Source organism: Merops nubicus, unplaced genomic scaffold (genome assembly GCF_000691845.1).
Source record: "Merops nubicus isolate BGI_N331 unplaced genomic scaffold, ASM69184v1 scaffold41505, whole genome shotgun sequence".
Taxonomy (NCBI): domain Eukaryota; kingdom Metazoa; phylum Chordata; class Aves; order Coraciiformes; family Meropidae; genus Merops; species Merops nubicus.
Genome location: NW_008612593.1, coordinates 1 through 18993, shown reverse-complemented (window position 1 = coordinate 18993; position 18993 = coordinate 1). Strand labels below are relative to the sequence as shown.

Here is an 18993-nt window from a genome sequence, read left to right as displayed (position 1 = left end):
GTGTACTGCAGTCTCTCTTCTTCACCGTCGACATGTAGGCTTCAGTTTCTAGCCCTGCTTTATCTACCTACAATTTCTGTGGACATTCTGCTTCACTTTGCTGTATCTTTGATGCTCTCCACAGAACCTATGCACTAGCATAGAATGCCAATTTCAAAAAAGACAGAAAAGTATCCACAGAAATATTTATGAGTTGGTTTTTTTTTAATCATGACTACTAAGATAACTAGTCCCTTTTTTGCCTGAGCAATTAATTTTTTGTAACTGAATAAACAGATCCATACATCTTCCACATGAGAGGCAATTTAATAATTTTTTCTCCATGCACAAATTTAAGTAAGCAAGCTAATACTTCTAATGCTACCCACCTTGGCTGATATTACCTCTAAAAGCACATAAAGAGACTGTCTGCTAAAAGTTTCCATTTACTTTTTTTTGCCTGATGTCACCTCAGAGTTTTCTGGTCTAAATACAAGCCAGGCTGTGCTTGATATTTTGTATAGACAGTTTATCTATTTAGCAAAGTTTAGCACATCGAGGTGATTATCTTTTCAATCACAGGTTTCCCTTAGCTACTCATACACTCGTTGACCTCAAGAAAATAACAGTATTTATCCTTCATCAGAACACAAAGTTAATTATGCTGGCATTATGAAAGTGGGCACCAAGGCAGAACAAAGGATAAAGCTGGATATACGGACCTCTAGTCCAATGCTCTTTTCACATGTAGACTCCTGTCTGCCCCACAGCAAATTTGCTCAGGGGACTAAGGGAAATCCATGGCAGAAGCTAGGAATAAGTACATCAACACTAAACTTGATGAAGTGACCCCCCACCTGTAGCTTGAGTGATGAAGATTATTTCCCTAATTTTTTCAAGCTTTGAAGGATATCCTTCTCCAGGCATACATCTTCCTGGATGTATGAAGAAATCACAGTTAACCAACTGATCCAGGACAAGCTGTAGACTCTTAGTAATGTGAATATGGAACATGGAAACTACTCTGAGTGAAATTTTATTAAGAACTAACTATTTAAGGTAACTTCTAACAATAAATTTCCTACCCTAAATAGAATGTAATTCTTGCTTGCAAGAACTGAAGAAGGTGGTAAAGTAAGAACTGCAGATGGTCGAGAAGAATTAGCCTGAGGTCTGCTCATTATGTATTTATTTGCAAAGGGGCATGAGATGCAAAGTAAGAACACCTTAGTTTAGCACAAAGAGTGCTGTTCTTATTACTTCCCCTTCTGAATCCTGTTTCACAATCTCTCCCTAAAATACAGACTCACGAAGAGATGGTAACTAGTTTTGGTTTCCTAGAATCAAAGAATCATACAATGTCTGGGCTGGAGGGGACTTCCAAAGGTCATCTAGTCCAACCCCCCTGCAATAAGCAGGGACATCTCCAACTAGATCAATTTACTCAGAGCCTCATCCAGCCTGACCCTGAATGTCTCCAGGGATGGGGCCTCCACCACCTCTCTGGGCAACCTATTCCAGGGATCTGTCACCCTCATATTAAAGAACTTTTTCCTAATGTCTGACCTAAATCTACCCTTTTCTAGCTTAAAACCATTACCCCTTGTCCTGTCACTACAAACCCTCATGAATTGTCCCCCTCTGCTTTCCTGTAGGCCCCTGTCAGGTACCGGAAGGTTGCTATGAGGTCCCCCCAGAGCCTCCTCTTCTCCAGGCTGAACAACCCCAAATCCCTCAGTCTGTCCTTACAGGAGAGCTGCTCCAGCCCTCAGACCATTTTTGTGGCTCTCTGCTGAACACATTCCAACAGCTCCATGACCTCCCTGTGCTGGGGGCTCCAGAGCTGGACACAGGACTCCAGGTGAGGTCTCACCAGGGCAGAGCAGAGGGGCAGGATCACCTCTCTCCATCTGCTGGCCACACTTCTTTTGATGCAGCCCAGGTTGTGATTGTCCTTCTGGGCTGCTGCTGCACATTGGTGGCTCGTGTCCAGCTTCTCATGTACTAGTACCCCCAAGTCTTTCTCCAGTGGACTGCTTTCTAATGTGTCCTCTCCCAGCCTGTATTGGTCATGTTGGTTGCCCCTCCCCAAATGCAGGACCCTGTACTTGGTTTGTGGTCTGTATAAAAACTAAAGTTTGATAATAGATTTTCCAATAAAAGATTTATTAGCAGCATACACACACAGCTAGCTATCAGCCACACATCCTATCAGTGGCTGTAAGGAAATAAAAGCAACTGGAGATTATACCACTAGATAATCATTATCCAAATGATCTCATTATCTGCAGAAAACTGAAGCAACCCTTGTAGTAAATATGTGGACCTTAATATGAAGAATTTGTTACATTCTGAATTTTAAAATATTCAACTTAAAACCTACCTAGCTGATATATCAGTCTTCTCCAAAGATTTAGAGTAACAATAAGTTACCCAAAAGCTATCTAACGTAGCTAATTAGGATATATAGTAACTTAACATATTAAACTGAATTTTAATAGTCTATCGAATACAAATTCAAAAGCAAACTTTACAGAAATAAGAAAGTACATTAAAAACTTACCGTATGCATAGGTTCTCAGAAGGAATGTGTTTCTTATTCCTACAATATTGTTTACATTCAAGTCAAAATCCACACCGCTATAAGGGACAAAAAAAGAAAAAGAAACAAGCTTCATGGTATTCAGTTTCAGAATACTTAGCACCTACTTAGTAACAACAGTCGAGAAATGTAATTTTAAGCTATTACACTGGAAGCTTCCTTCAAACAACGTTGTTGCTGTGACTTCTACTCTGGTTTTGTGTAGGGTACTTGAATTGCTTATAGATTTGAATTCCGCTGCCATAAAAGTGTAATTTTTTTACGTAAAGAATACTTGTAGATCCAAATTTAGACTTTATATATATAAATTTGTAAAAAAAATTAACACGTCTTTCTCCCAGCTAGACTTACACTACATGAACTACTATGGACAACTTCTGATGCCAGGAATGATTCTCTGAGATACTAGCATAGGAAATCATGCCAATGAACTGAGAAGAGAACTGGAAGACATCAAAAGGTAAGAATCTCTTTTCTGCCATAGTGGTCAGAGATAATCAGCAAATACTTTGCAATGAAAGCTGTCTATTAGTAAACACTGCATGTTTTGTAATGAAACAGTCTTAATAACAGTTTCATGCTATTAAAAGTAAATAAGGCAAGTAAACACTAGCCTCCTTTATTTATATCACACACTGCCCCAAAGTTTAAATTTCATACATCACATAGAGCTTAACCACTCACTGTCCTCAAGGAACAACACTAACTAATAGTCAATAAGCTATGGCAACACTAACTCACAACAAGAAGAGCCTCTTATTGTCAAAGATGATATATGCAATGTACAGATATTTCCACTTGATATGTCCAAGTCTCATTCCTGTAGCATTTGTCTACCTGACTATTCCTTTGGATTTTTTTGAATTATTGTAAGGGGAACACAGACCTGAAATTTATTCAGCTGGATAAATTTGATGCCTACAACAGGTTTTTGATATCATTAACTCCATTAAAATATTCTTTGCATCAAAAACATTCCATAATTTTAAACCTGAATTAACACCAAGCACAACTTTTTAGATGTTTTAAGAGTTTAGTACATAACAGCACCAGAAATAAACAAGCCTGAGCTATGGCTTGACAGTTATAAAGACTGTTATAAAGGCATAAACACCATCACGAATATTAGTTCTACATGCAAGTATAATAAAGAAATAAGTCAGGCTGCATGCGTAATTCCAATTAACCCCAACTGACAAGATTACTCTTTACCAAATGCTGATTAAGGAAGTTCTATTGCAGTTGTTCTGCACTTCAATATGCATATTTAACAGATGTTGCAATTATGTCAAGTGAAAAAGGTTTTCTAATGTATAGACTCAGGTTCTATTAAAAGCCCTAAAGGAGAGGAAAAGTGTCAACTGCACACCAAATGTAGCAGGAAAAGAAGCTTTTACATCCTCTGTAGTACAGAAATCTTGTTAATTTATCAAAGGCTTGCCTAGCAGCAGCCAGCATTGAAACTATTTCCTGAGAAAGACTACAAAAAAAAAAAAAAAAGACAGAAACTCTTAAGTTCAATGGGTCTTCTCTTACAGTAGTGGGAAAAAAAGGTGTGCATGGATGTACATGTATGAAACTACGCAACACAGAGGCAGTATAAGTTTGGAAAGAGACAGATGCTTAACTTAATTGAAAAGAGAGAACATGGTTGGAGGTGACAGGTTATGTATGAAAAAAATAACTGGAAAGAGGGAAAACCATGTCATGTCATTCCCCACTACTCTCCTCTTCCAGAAAACCAGATGGTAAACAGTACTGTTGTTTTGGTTTTTTTTTTCCTCTGAAAAATGTAACGAACAGCTTCTAGTCTAAGACAATTATACTTTGATTTAGTAGGAAAAATAAGGATTCTTTAAATCCTGTGTGTAAGGTATATGAACATCAATGACTTACTTTTTTTTTTTGCAGGTGACCTAGTATGGACTATAAATGCCTACAGAAAGACTTGAGTCTTCTGACATAACCATTTCCATACTTTTAAGGTTTCTTTGTAAAGTATATTTACTGCTTTTTAAAATGGAAAATAAAAGTCTTACTATAACCCCAAGATTTAGTCAATATTTATAACAGGAATTTACTATTTTGTGTATCTATGAAAAGACTAGCATTGTTACACATAGCTAAGCCATATAACTCAAATTTTAGCTTGACTAGTTGAATATTTTCAGAAAGCACTGGACAAACAACCATCTCTACTGTTAAGTATATAAAAGTAAATACAGGATTAAGTGCAAATGAAAAAAAGTATAAAGCAAAAGCCCTAACAAGTGTTACATAATCTCAGATGCAAGAAAACCTTAAATGGATGGTATTTATTAGTTCAAATCGTAAACATGAGAGATTCAGTTTTATCACAGGAGGATTTCTGTCCTGATAAAGGTGTATTTGATAAAAGCATACTGTGATATGCTTTTATAAAGAGGCCAAAGTAATAGGCTCATTTGTTTTTAAAAGACAAAAACAGGATTGTGAAATTTCAGAAGCATATAGGCAGAAAAAGACAGATAGCTACAGATTGTTCAAAGTCCTATTTACAAAGAATAGTCAAACTATGTTATTACATGAAGGTGATACACAGAAGTCTTACAAAATCTAAATTATAAATATAGTAAGATTTGAACATTACTCAGGCTGCCAACCAATTTGAGCGTTTTGGACAGTTTCTTCTTCTGTTAGATACTTTTATCCCAGAGAATAAGAAATGCATTGTTCTCCGTCCTAGTACATCCTTCTTGGTTGTTCATTTTTATGTCTTCCTAATGAAGACAAAATGAATACAGTAACATCCAAAACATCCACTTCTCCTCAATTATTTTGCCATTCTAAAAATGTCATCTAATTAGTACTTAAGACTGTGAATAGTATGTGCAATAATACTTTGTGAAACACAGAGTACCTTCCTAGAACACAGCAGAATATACTTTCCTGAAATGAACAAAACTTTTTTTTTTTTAATGAGGTTAAACAGTATCACCACAAGGAACCAAAGTTTGTTTTAGTGCTGTCTGTGTGGTGTTAATGTTGTGAACTAGTCCATAAGCAGCTCAGTGGTTATGTTTGCACAGCAAGCAATATTATCTTTCACAACAGTTTTCATCCCAGAGTTATTTTTCTGCTGTGAACCATTTGTCAGCTGAAGCCCACTATCTACACATACCCATAGAAATATGTGATGTACTACTACTAATTCACACCGTTGAAACTAAACAGGATCTCAAACACAAGAAGTGTTTCAGGACACCAAGGAAGTAAGCTGACTGCCACTGCACGCTAGCTGTACAAATCTATGTTGTACTATAGTTGTATAGCAAACAAAGCATGACTTCAGCAGGACTGCTCCTGGGCAGTACATATATAGAGTACTTTTCCATGTCAGAGTCTAAAAAATTATGTTGAACAGAATACTTGCCTGACTTTATCCCTGAATTTCACTATTGGCACTTTTGCTCGAATCAGCTGAGGTCGCTCAATGTAACTGGCTGAAAGGGAGAAAAACGTACAGTTAAGTTTCATGTAAGATGCTGATCTTAAAACAAGATCCTAAATCAGAGTCATATTGACTGATTTATAGGAAACAGTAGCTTATTAATTTAGCAAAAATATTCTCAGAAAGGTTGTGCTAAAGTAAGTAACCTTTAGCAACTGCAGCAAAAATACAATCTAGGAAATTGTGTGGGAAGAAATGCTCTAAACATCAGAGAAAAACATTAGTGGAAGATTTTCTCTGCAGGAAGTATATTTAATAAATTTGAACATGAAGAACACAGTTCTTAAATGCTTTCACTGAACAGTACCTGTAACAGACATCCTGAACAGACATAATCAAGGTTCAAAGAGAAAGGAGCAAGAGCATACCCACCCAGGATGTCCAGATGCTTAACCCCAGCACTACGTTATAGCAACAGGCACATGATCAGTCACATAATTTTTAACCACATCTAGTTTACCTACAGCTGAAATAATGTATTTTGATAAAAAATGTTATCATAACTGTGTCTTTACTATGCACTGATTATGCTTCAAGCTTTGTTTAAGAACTGTTCAATAGGAAAGTACATACAAAGAAACAAATTTCCTATTGAATTCTTCCTGAAAATAGCACTGCACTTTCCATCAAAGGTGGGATAAGGCTTACTTGTCTTTTCTTTTAATGGTAATACAATATGCAACAAGCATACAGGACTGCACCTCAGATGGTTATCCACACAGTATAGAGACCCAGGCTCTCACTGCCAGACTGTCCAAACCCAAACATACTACCACCAAATGCATTTTTGCACTTGGCTATCCAAAGCTGTTGCACCAGCCATATTATCTGTAATTTCCCTGTTGTTAATGATCTCAGGCTATATTTAGTAGTTGTCCATAGCCCTGAATAAGAAATGTGCCCAATAAAGTAATGGAAAAGATGAAGAGGCCATAGGCTACATGCTATGAATTTTGGCAAAAGGCAAGATTTTAGTAATTTCATCTGCTGCAGTATCTAGGACCATTTGAAACTGACCTTCTATAAAATCATACATTTTCCCCTGGTTTCTATATATTAACCTAAAATTATCATAAGTAAGTATGACAAAGCTAGAAGTAATGCAGACTAAAAATAACCTTAAATAAAAGCAGATCTTCACTTCTGAGGAAAAAAAAAAAAAAGTTATTTCTATCAGTTTGAATAGCAACCTTGGTCAGTGTCATCTCCATTGCATTTGGATGACACCTTCACATGCAGTAAAACCCTACTGTGCAATGCTCCATTAGAACAAATTTTTTTTTTTTTTTTTTTTTTGAGACTTTTGGAAAGTGTTTCATGTATACACAGTGTTTAGACAGATTTGACCCAAATTAATCCTTTATCTGAATTTGAATGCATTGTATGGATCCTAAACAACACTGACTGGGCCTCAAAAAAAGAGAGAATCTTACTAAGTCACCAATTTTAAATAAAGAATCTTACAAAAATCCAATCGACATTCATTATACATTAATGTATAATCTGGTACAATTTACACAAGAATCCCCTCTTTCTAGCTGCACCTGCAGACACATCCAAGCATTCCTCCTCTAACATCCCAGAACACTTCTGAAGAAGCTATAAAACATGTACAGCTCTCTGCCTCTCTTCCTTTCACTACCAAATTTCAGACAAAGAAGCCCAACACAGTAGTGTCTTAGACAACAGGGAGTATCTATCTGCACAGCACAGCAGTTCCACTGTCCTCACTATGACCTCTCTCACGTGCAGTTCAGAAGTTAACTGAAGTCATTCTACGGGCAATCCACTTCCAAGCATATTATTGTCTGCAAATGCCTTTCAATACTCAATGGATGCTTGTGCCAAATTAGTTGGGAAGCAAAAAAAAAAAAAAGAGACCAGCGCAACCAAAACCCCAAAACATTATCCCAATCTGTCTCTCAGGGTGAAACAAAGCAAAAACAATGTTAGAAGGCAGTAACTTGCTGCTAGTACCCCCTTCTTGGCTCACACCAATGATGCTGCCAGCAGAATCTCTATTGTACATTAGATTGTTTTACATATGAAGTAAGAAATACTCACAAACACAGTACATGGAATTCTGAAATACATACAGGTTAAGTGCCTCAGTAGCTTGGATTATACTCTCCTCAATATTTTGTAACAGCTATCACCCCAAATTCATGTTTCATATTTCACATTTTTAAAGGACATTAGCTTGAGCATACAGTTCTGGGACTGTTAGCCCAAAATAGGTATTTGCAGGTATGTGAATGAAGTGGTTGACAAGTATTCTGCTAAGTCTTTGAAACAAAAGATGTATTACTGCTATCCTTACGTCACTTTACTGTAGGAGAAACACAATACATACCATTAAGACGAACTTATCCCACAAAAGAATGAATAAATATCAGCAGCTGTGATTTTTCTTACTTTACTCTGACTATACTATTAAAAAACAGAACACATCTGCATTTCAGTCAGTATTCTAGATGCAGAATGACAAGACAGAAAAGACTGCTCCAAGACTTCAAATCCAGTGGGCTCCATCTCCTTGCTCACATCTTACCTTTTGCAAGACTGAAAATGAAATAAGGTGGATAAATTTTGAATCCACTTCCCAAACCTCATAGAATGAGATACTAATCTAACAACCATAACTGTAATATAAAGGGTAGAAAAGACAGCACTCAAAAGTTCTTAAGGTGATTTACCTAAAAGAACAACAAGTTGTGGGAGAGACTAATCTAATCTGCACTTGGAATGCTTTCTAATTGACCAATTAATCATGGAATTGAAGTGAAATAAGCAAAGGATCACACTCTTCGTATAGCCCTTATTTTTGAATGTACAAGATCACCACAGAGTGCAAGAATGAAGAAGGTGTTGGTAGAGGCACAGCTAGAAAAAACTTATCCTAAGTTTCTGAACTGAAAAACATCTTGAAAAAGGTTAAATAGGTTTTAGAGTGTTACCTATGCCATAAACTTCCTCCTTATTTCTTTTTGACTCTTTCAAAAAGCTGGCACAAGAACTTAGTTTTAAATAACATCTTTTCTTCCCCTCCTTTCCTGTTACTCTTACATCTTAGCACATACTTTGTTAGCTTTCATGTTTGGCCCAAACTGTTTATTTCTGTTGTGTAATGCAAGGAATGTTTAATAACAGCTCACACACTTGTTGAGAACATGCTAGTCTCTCTTCTGCAGAAGAAAGAAAGAAGGTAATATTTAACTAGTATTGTCAAAGCGGAATTACATTAAGATTACAGGATAGCATCATACTTATTAACTGGACAGCACAAAACTTAAAAATAATGATCAGAAGAAACTTCTTTTTTTTAGGATGTTAAAAAGCACATGCAATAAAATGCAGAATACTGTTGGAATGAAACTAATTCTTAAAGAGGCTTGGTACAGGCAAATATTACACTTGCTTGTACACAGCAGCAGCACACGTGTACTGCTAACCCTTTAAAAGTTGCAAATCTAGAATTCTGGTTCAATTTGAAGTAACGTCTCAAAAGAATAACGATTTCTGTAGGCTTTTCCTTCAAATACATGCACTTGTAGATCCCATCTTTGATGATTAAGTGGCAGCTGACATCTAAAGACAGTAAAAGGTAGGGAATTGCTTTAAAAATAGCTGTTCCATTAAAAAACAGAACTTATCTGCCAATCTGGAGATGACAATGAACAGTCACGTCTAAGCACATAAACCTGAGTCCGCAAACGTGCGGGAGCACCAGCAGGACATCGCCGAAGCACACGCTGCCCAGTTGTCTCCCCAGAGGCAAAGGAAAAGCACATGACTCTATTGTTTCTGAAGTCGAGTCTGGGGAAACTCCCTCCCTGCCTGCAGTGAAATCCAACCCATAAGCTATTTTGAAGTTATGGATGATGGCAATTATATTTGCCTAAATAAGCTGTAATCAAAATAAGTGGGCTTCTCCCTTGTTTCAGATGTACTGAACCTTAATGTAGTTGAGCTGCAATTAGTCAATTAACTCAGTTTAAGTGGAAAGACCAACATGACAAAGCTTTTAATTTTGAATCAGGTGAACATTTTCAAGCAACTTGCATCTGTCGGTTCTAACAACAGAACATTCCATATGCAGACACTGGGACAGATGGCTAGGTATAGGGATTTGTGCCTGCAGTGATGTTAAGATTATGAGATGATCTAAGAGGTCTACATACTACAACTAAGAGTGTCTGACATGAGTGGTAATATCAGCATTATTTTGTCATGCCTCACCTTCCAAAGAATATTTTTACTGAAAGAAGCTGACCAAAGGCATTTGTAAGATAACAGAGAATTAGGTAGGCAATGAAAATGACCTGTGGCCCAAACAAAAATCTTCAGGGGTTGCTCCCACATGACCATCATGTCTTTCTGATACTTGTACTCCCTGGCAAACGAACTTGACTTTGTCTAAAGCTCTGTCACACAACACAACCTCTTGAAAAAAGAAGAGAGTGACAGTTTATTCAGACACTCCCTTTCCATTCCCTGGAAATACAACTATTTTATCACTGTGTTTCTCAGAAAGCACTGGAATGACTTGCATCCTAGTCAAACCAGACCAAGTTCTCCTTATGCAAACATCAATACACAACAGTCATTAGTCATTAAATAACAGATGCCTATTCTGCAATGGAATTATCAAGTCTCTCTTTGAGCAAGCTGTTGAAATCTGGGTATGCACACTTGCCAATGAAGAAATTTCTAAGTTTGCATTTAAATTTATGGTTTATTCCTTTCACCATTGCAGTGTGGTTCAGAACACCAATACAAGGAATTGCATCAGAGAATACATCAAAGAGAAGCAGGGTGACACTGTTGTTTGTATCAAGCAATCACAGTCTTCTAATTCAAAGGAAGATACAAAAGCCTCTTCGAAGGAGAGGGCTTCCACATTTAAGTCAAGAACTGCCCATGTAAATTCTTCATCTGAAGGGAGTCTAAACAACAGTAAGAACTGTGAATTGACCTGTTTCTCCTATACGTGCTGGTACTATCAACATTTAATATTTTCTTCACTAGGCAGCTGAGCTAATTATTTTACCGGTATCAAGCCTCATATACCTGTTGTCAAAAAAATAATTAATTCTACACTGTCTACTACAAAGTGACATCCTAATTTAGAAATTCTTAAAAGTATTTTCCCCAGGAAGGCACCACAATCTAAAAAAGTAGCAACAGTTCACTAACAGGGGCATCTCAAACAGAAATCTACTGCCCCTTCCACTGTTGTCCACAATACAAAAAAATCATTTTTGATGCTACCTGTTCTTGAAGTCCAGTAGTTTACAAGGCAAAAGTTATGCTAAATACTGTGATTAGAAGCTAAACAAGGTGCAATTACATAAGCCAGTTACAACTGTGCATTTATACTTCTTCCAGAAGTGCTAATGATCTTAACACCTCACTGCAGCCGAGAACTTACAAAGTTTAGTACTGAAGAGTTTTTGGACTAAGCTGAGTATATTCCTTGCTTCAGTCTTCTGATTCACCTGGAATATGACACAAAAACTAAATAAAAATTTGGTACCTCTCAATTAAATGTTCCAAAGTAAGCACACTTTTGAAATAAAACTAATTCTCAGAATAAGACATGAGCGTGTGTATCAACACATTCCACAGCCTACATAAACATTCAGTGCAGCAAAAGCCAGAGAGAACAATTCATATAATACGCAAAATAGCCATCAGATATTCACAAATCTTAGAACTTGATGAAAACCTCGCCCCATTTACACCAAATAGTCTTTTCTTTCCTTTTCAATGATGCTTCCGCTCTTTTAGAATTACGCTCTACTTAGATTTCTTTTTTGTTACATCTTTTCTCTCAACCTAAATTCTTCTCATGAACATTTTCTCTCACCAAAACTACTCAATGAAATTTTGCGTATCAAATTCCTTCTTATTTAGATTCTTAACCACTGAGCAGGTATAATTAAATAAAAAAAATAAAATTGTACTTACTAAAAGTTGTTCCTGCAAGAAAAATGAGTTATGAGTTCTCCAAACAATTTTCTTCATTATTTTAGGCAATTTACTTCTCTATTTTGTTGTGCTTTTTTCACACATGTAGTGAAGATAATGCTTAGTTTTTTTACATTTCTCATTTGGTTAAACATTTTAATGGTTAGATTCCTATTTGTAACACTATCGTGCCTACAGTTCATAGCTACTGTGAGTACAAAAATACACGATTAAATCAAAAGGATTTGACTATTTGTTTCTCATTTTAGAATCCAGCCTTATAAAAGCCATTTTAAAAACTGACTTCATTTTAACTATATAAGTTTTAAATTACTTACTGGCTCTTCTGTAACCACCAGGCACAAGTCACCATCACTGCTACGAGTGCCAAATCCATTCAGTGAGGACCCAACCAAAAAGAGTCTGCTCTCTGTAATAGAAGAAACACAGGATAAAAAACTGATGTGACATACCACAGTTTGAGGGGAAGGAAGAACAGTGAACCTGAAGAACATTTAAACTGGTATTAAATAATAAAATTCAAAACTTACGTGGAAAAATCAGCTTAATTTCTCTCTGGAGTTCTGTTCTGCAGAGTTCTTTTCTGTTCAAATCACAGGTCCGTTGCTGGCATGCTTGAAATAAATCCAATACCTGCTGACTTAACTTGACACAAACATTGAAAAAGGAAAGACACAGAAGTGAACATTTCTTCCTGCCAGAGATGCAATTACATGAAGCACAGAAGACGGCATTAAAAAAAAAATCATCAAGCATCACTTTGCACAATCTATTGCATTGTCTGGCGTTTTACTGGACTTAAATTCATACTGAAGAACAACTCAAAATAAATTTCTGCCAAGTTTTTTAATTTAAGTTTACTCAATCTATTACAATATGTCTATCCATAGAAAACCCATTTTTGCCTCATCAGTATCTGCAGTCTTTCAGGGAATAAGCAGTCTTTCAGAGATACCTTCTGCTGGCTTTAACATCGACAGTTTACTTAATATTAATTTTTCTCCCGATTACTGTTAACATTGATTCAAGTTAGCTTTCTTCTTTTACCCCACACAAACTATGAAAGAAATAGATCTATGGTGAAGGAGGTATTAACTGCTTCTTTTTCACAACACCGCTAACAATATAATCAACAGGTATATTTATTCTAAAAAAAGTTTGTCATTTTGGTGTAGGTAAAGTATGAAGACTGATTAGCCATATGCCTTTTTTTTTTTCCTCTAATTAAAGGCAGGGGACATCCTCACAGGCCCCATACTCTATTTATGCAGACTGGGCTTCTCTCACATCAGGAGAATGTTTTTTTCTTTTCATCAAGATTCTCCCAGTCATGTTACAAATAGACCTCCCCTCGAATTTCTGCTTCCTGGAGTATATGTAGGTTTCCCAACGTTAGTATGAAACCAAGCAACACAAGCAAACAACCACCTTAGCCTAAAAAAGTCCTCCAAACCCAAACACACACAAGGAGGCTATACAGGACCATAGCTCCAACTACATTTATTGATATTCCTTCTAATGTCAGCTTAGTTAGAAAGACCCCATGACACTGTCAAAGAACCTTCCAGAAATTTTTGTGGTCACTCACAGCATGGCTGGGCCCTGCCTACACAGAAGGCAGATGTAAAGCACAGGCACAGAAAGGTATTACCTTATCTTTGGCCACAGGGAGCTTGGTTTCTGTAGGGTCTGGAAACAAAGTATCTTGCAATGGCTGGATCGACCCAGTTACATCTGGTAGACACCATGTATGGAGCAGGGGAAACTGAACTGATCCTGGGAAGGAGCATCTGCGCTCTTCTGGTAAAGGCACTGCTTGGTTAACTACAGTTGTTTCATACTGATATGCATGAAACCGCTGCCGTTTGGCATCATGTGGAATACTTTCTTTACTTCGCCTCCTAAAAAAAAAATAGAGAGACATTAATTCCACTGTTTTGCAAGCTCGAACCTATGATTAAAAGACAGATGCTACAAATTACAAATACCACTGCTTACTTACGTGGCTACCTCATTAAAAGCAAGTATACTATAGAACAAAAGGCATGCCCATCCTAGGTATTAGGTGAAATTAAGCTGGAATGGGAAAAGGGAATACACACCTGCAAAAGTGCAGATACCCTGGTAGCCAATCGATGCACTTGCTTTACAGGAGTGCCTGTATTAACCAGCTGACACCTAAGTGACAAGCTCCAGTAATCAGGTCAGCTTGGAAAGAAAGCTCATCATACTACTTTGGTGATTTTTTTTTTTTTTTAAACATGCATACATACAGACTACATAAGGGTACTTTTCTTTTAAATCAACATTAAGTGCAGCAAGAAATGTTTTGTGTTCTGAATACCCAGTTATGAATAAAATAAATTCAGTAGTGGAGAGGGGAGAAAAAGAAAATTATCACAAAAGCCACTCAAAATGTAGCCTCTGAGTCTTAGATTGTTCAGATAGTAAGATGCATAATCTAGGCAAAAAGAAAACATTGTTATTTGACAAATGGGCCAAATTATCATAGTTAGCTAAACAGGTCATAAACCTAATGACTTACTTTCAAACACCAGTCTGTTGTGTTAAGTCATTTGTCACAGGACTTTAAATATACCGAAGAGATACATTGATGTTATAGACAGCCCCTTGGAATATGAACTCATCTCATCAAGAAAAAGTTGTCCCGAAAGCTGACCAGTGGTTGAATACTGCAGTCCACCCACCATAAAGAGAGGGCATTCACGGTTTGTTTATATATGAAGTATTGCATAAAGTTAACTGGTATGGGGCTACCTGCCCATTTTTTTAATTAGAATGCATGAAATCCAATGTCCATCTCTATCAAAGAACTAACTACGAACAAAAGTACAGTCACTTCTTGTAGTCAGGAAAGCTAGCATCATAGTAGTCTAGGAACCTGGACAGATAGTACTATGAATAATAAAACTTTAACTGAGATGACCTCAAGTCACCATTTCAGTTTTCAAGCCCAAGAGAAATTCTGGTAACACTAGCTACCCACAGTCCTAAAGGAACTCATAAGGTAACATTAAATCCAAATGTAATGCTGCTTCATACTATTTTGACTGAGGAGAGCTCGCCTGAATTCACGTTCAACAAAAATACCTTAGAGAAGAGTCAAGATATAAGGAGAACTAGCTGACTGCTCCTAACACAGCTTCCTATAAACCAGACTGGTCAGGAAGAAAAAAATGCATGCAGCATGAAAACAGAAACTTCTTGAGTCAATACAATAGTTATATACTCAACTACAACTTAATACCATATCTTCAAACAGTTATTTTCTCATCTGTTAAATCTGGAAGAGAAATAGCATACTGGCACTTGTTTTGAAGGCAGATTACATTAACGCTTCCTCCCCACCATCTGATTCACAAAACTACTACACAGGTATCAACTACCGTATCTAAGCTGGTAAAGAGAAGTCATTTTTTCTAGAATGCTAAAAGAAAATAAAACCACACATTCATCTGAAATTCCCTTTTCTATTGCAACTGAAGTAACAAAGGAAGTTATATATGTTCAGATTTATGTTTGAGAAGTAGGAAAAATATGTTTCCATAAAATTCCTCTTAAAAATAGAACCTATATATGCTTGAATTTAGCACCTTTTATCTGAAAAATAAAGCATCACATCAGGAAAATCAGCAGAAACATCTAGTGTGTCATCAGAGAAACAGCACAATTCCCATAAAACACTGAAGGTACAGCTTTACTCTTAACTAGACAAACTGACATGAAAACAACACACAGACACAAACCCTCTTACAGTCAAGCACACAAAGACTACGATCTGTTACAGCAGTAAAGTAAAACACACAAATCAGAGTTCTGTAGGGCTACAGCTGCCAGAATAGAAAAACTACACATTCTAAGTCTCTGATGAGTACCAAAATTCTCAAAAGCAGGTACATGAATGCTTTAAAGAGCCATGACATGGCCTGTTTCATCAAAAAAAACCCAATTAGTATTGCAATTTCTAACAAAATTCAAGTTGTGCAAGAAACAGGCATTAGACAAGCTTCACCATGGGTGCATTACAATCAGAATTAATCACAGAACTTACTTCACTCCTCGGGACGACGTGGAGTCTGCAGACACACGCGCTGCACTGCCATTTCCATAAGACATTAGCTGGGGTACAGCGGTGGGAATAGGTGCAACACTTCCACTCAGGAGAGCCTTGGAAAGACTATAGTCCATAGCTATTATTCATATGACAACTAAGGTGCTTTTTATGGATGTATGCTACGTTGGTGCTCACTCTTAAATGAGAATTAACCTCGGCACATCCTGTCATTTGTCTCTTAGAAGCAACACACCTGTCTTTTTTCTATTCAGAATGAACACATTTCAATATATATTTTTTATTAAAAAATAGAAGATGGTCAGTCTTCACAGAACACATGTAAGGACAGTCTAGCAAACAAATTAACTTAAAGTACTGTTAAATGTAAGAGCTTAAAGAATACTATAGTGTCTTCAAATCTAGCTCCAAGGATAGAGTTTCTTCCCCTTCTCAACGACTCCCCGTTTTCCCAAGTGAGAAAATAAAACTGAGTATCTTCAAAACTGAACTGTGGAATGTTAACTCTAATGAGCACAGTGGCATCTCCTGCATTATTCACAACGCAGGGAGAGAGCATCAAAACTTGTAGGTCACCAACAGAAACTATACAGCTCTGTTCCACACATGACACCTTCCTGTTTTTTAAAGCTTAACACAGTTTGATACTGAACAGTGAAAAACATCCTCCATCAACAGATATACTTCTTTCAAAGACCATTAATTCTCTTCCAACCCAAACATCACTATCAAATGTTATTGTACTTACATCATATGCTGAAAACCAAACCAAGAATCAACAGTTTGCTGGGGAGAAACGAAGACAGGTGGTGTATTGTGAGGAACCTTACTGAACAAATAACTCTGTTGTTGATGTTTTTGTGGGACAGGTGGACAGCCCAAGATGGAGGAATTTGGGAACATGATCCTTTCTACTAGAAGTAAGCATGCATGCTTTTGCCTGTATTTAAAAAAAAAAAAAAAAAGAAAAAAATATAAATTAGGCAAGACCTTTTAAACTCTTGGCTTAAAACCTCGAATAATCTAGACTATATTTCCAGAAAGTACTTAAAGGAACTCTAACTGTGCATTTGTTTTATTTCCTTTATGGACAAGACACTTACTAAAAATACTATATACTCCCAAGTTTCATAATCACTACTTACTTCATTTATGTACAGAAAATACTTCTTTTTTTATTTCCTCCCCTCTGTTTTCAGTCAAATTTCAGAAAAAAACCACACATGACACAGACATATGAGTTTTCATCTCAAGGAAAAAAATATTGTAGTGAAATATATTTCTTATTTCAAACATTCCACAATGACATTCACACTATATAGGAAGAAACACTTGAAAATGAGAACAGAAAGATGCAGCTAATTATGAACTATAAGTAAAACTAAATGACATGAAATGTAAAAAAGGAGCCACATTGGAGAGTAATCTACACGTTTTAAGAGTATCATATACATATATACACACACACCCCTATATAAAGAGAGTGTTATTTTATGGTTGTGCTTACTGCATGGATTCTGTGATTGAAAAATGCAGTCTACCCAGCTTTTAAATTTAAAATTGATTCTGGCAAAACTGACTGCTGTTTGATCTTGTATCATCATATGCATCACACATCAGCACAAAATACTTGCCCCTACAACAGTTTAAACTGTGTATTGCATCCACTCTGCAAATCATCAGTATTTTACCTTAAGCTTAACATAGATGCTGGAAACAATAAAAGTTCAGACTTTATATTATGGGAAAAAAAGTATTAGAAGATCTTTATAACCAGTTGTCAGTACTGTGCATATCTCCTAGCAGCAATAAGAACCTCACATTATTTTCAAGTTTCTTAATTTGTGTTTTTCTTCAGCCTGAACTATGCACCCTGGAACCAAGAAAGATGCATCCCTGACAAACACAGTTGTATATGACTGATATCAGTACTCTCCACAGGAATATTTATCCAGTTAGTGCAATACAGGGATTCAAATGCAGAAGGAATAAGTTTTTTTCAAACAACTTTTAACCGGAATATTTAGAAGTCATAAGAGTAATTGCAGTATTGCCCTAAGTATTACACGAAAACCTTTTTATCAATGCATTGCTCCAGTAGTATAACTGAAAAAAGTGCTGACAGGTCCACACTTCAGCACGGAAGTCCTACCAGCACACAGTAGTCTTAAGTTTGGAACACAAATAAAGTACCATTTTTAGGTTCTCTGAATTACCAAACTACGTATATATATAATTGTATTAACAGTATCATTAATAAGCATTCTCTCGTACACTCAAATAAACAGGAATAACTATTCACAAGTTTATTACAGTAAGGTCTCACTGTTACCATAGCCTCAAAGTCTTCTTCCACCTACAATGGAGTGTTGTCATGTTTTAACCTCCTTAGACAACTCTGAATGTCACTGCAAGACTCGTTATCATGGAACACAGGCAAATAAATACTAAGGAGTTTTTTTTCTCAGGTCTCACAGTGTTCCTACTTCCTGTGATGACAACACACTACTGAAAACACTACTGAAAACTCCGTACTATCTCTTTTGGTTCTGTTTTCGTTTCGTTTTTTGGTTGGTTTTTTTTTTTTTTTTTTTTTTTTTTTTTTTTTGTTTTTTTTTTTTTTTTTTTTTTTTTTTTTTTTTGGTAGCTCGCTCATCTGTAAGCAGCCCAGGTACTCGGCACCACTCACACTATACATAAGCAGATTTCGGATTTAACTCATCAGTAACAGAACTGTGCGGCAAAACTCAAGATTATCAGAAGTAACACGTTCGGTTTGGACTCTGAGGCTGTAAATACCAGGAAGGGAAGCTGCAAATACCGGAAGGAAAAGTAAGG

General features: G+C 36.5%; 1 protein-coding gene across 1 annotated transcript; it reads right to left on the bottom strand.

The window, feature by feature from the left end:
• Window positions 1-2542: 2542 nt before the first annotated feature.
• PAPD4 (PAP associated domain containing 4) lies at window positions 2543-17058 on the bottom strand (the record flags this gene model as incomplete). The annotated part of the gene is made up of 7 exons (XM_008941577.1): window positions 16904-17058; window positions 13714-13963; window positions 12593-12707; window positions 12380-12471; window positions 11503-11569; window positions 5994-6063; window positions 2543-2619 (listed from the first exon to the last, which is right to left on the bottom strand). Coding segments are annotated over exons 1-7 (826 nt in total), but the record flags the coding sequence as incomplete, so codon positions are not given.
• Window positions 17059-18993: the final 1935 nt, after the last annotated feature.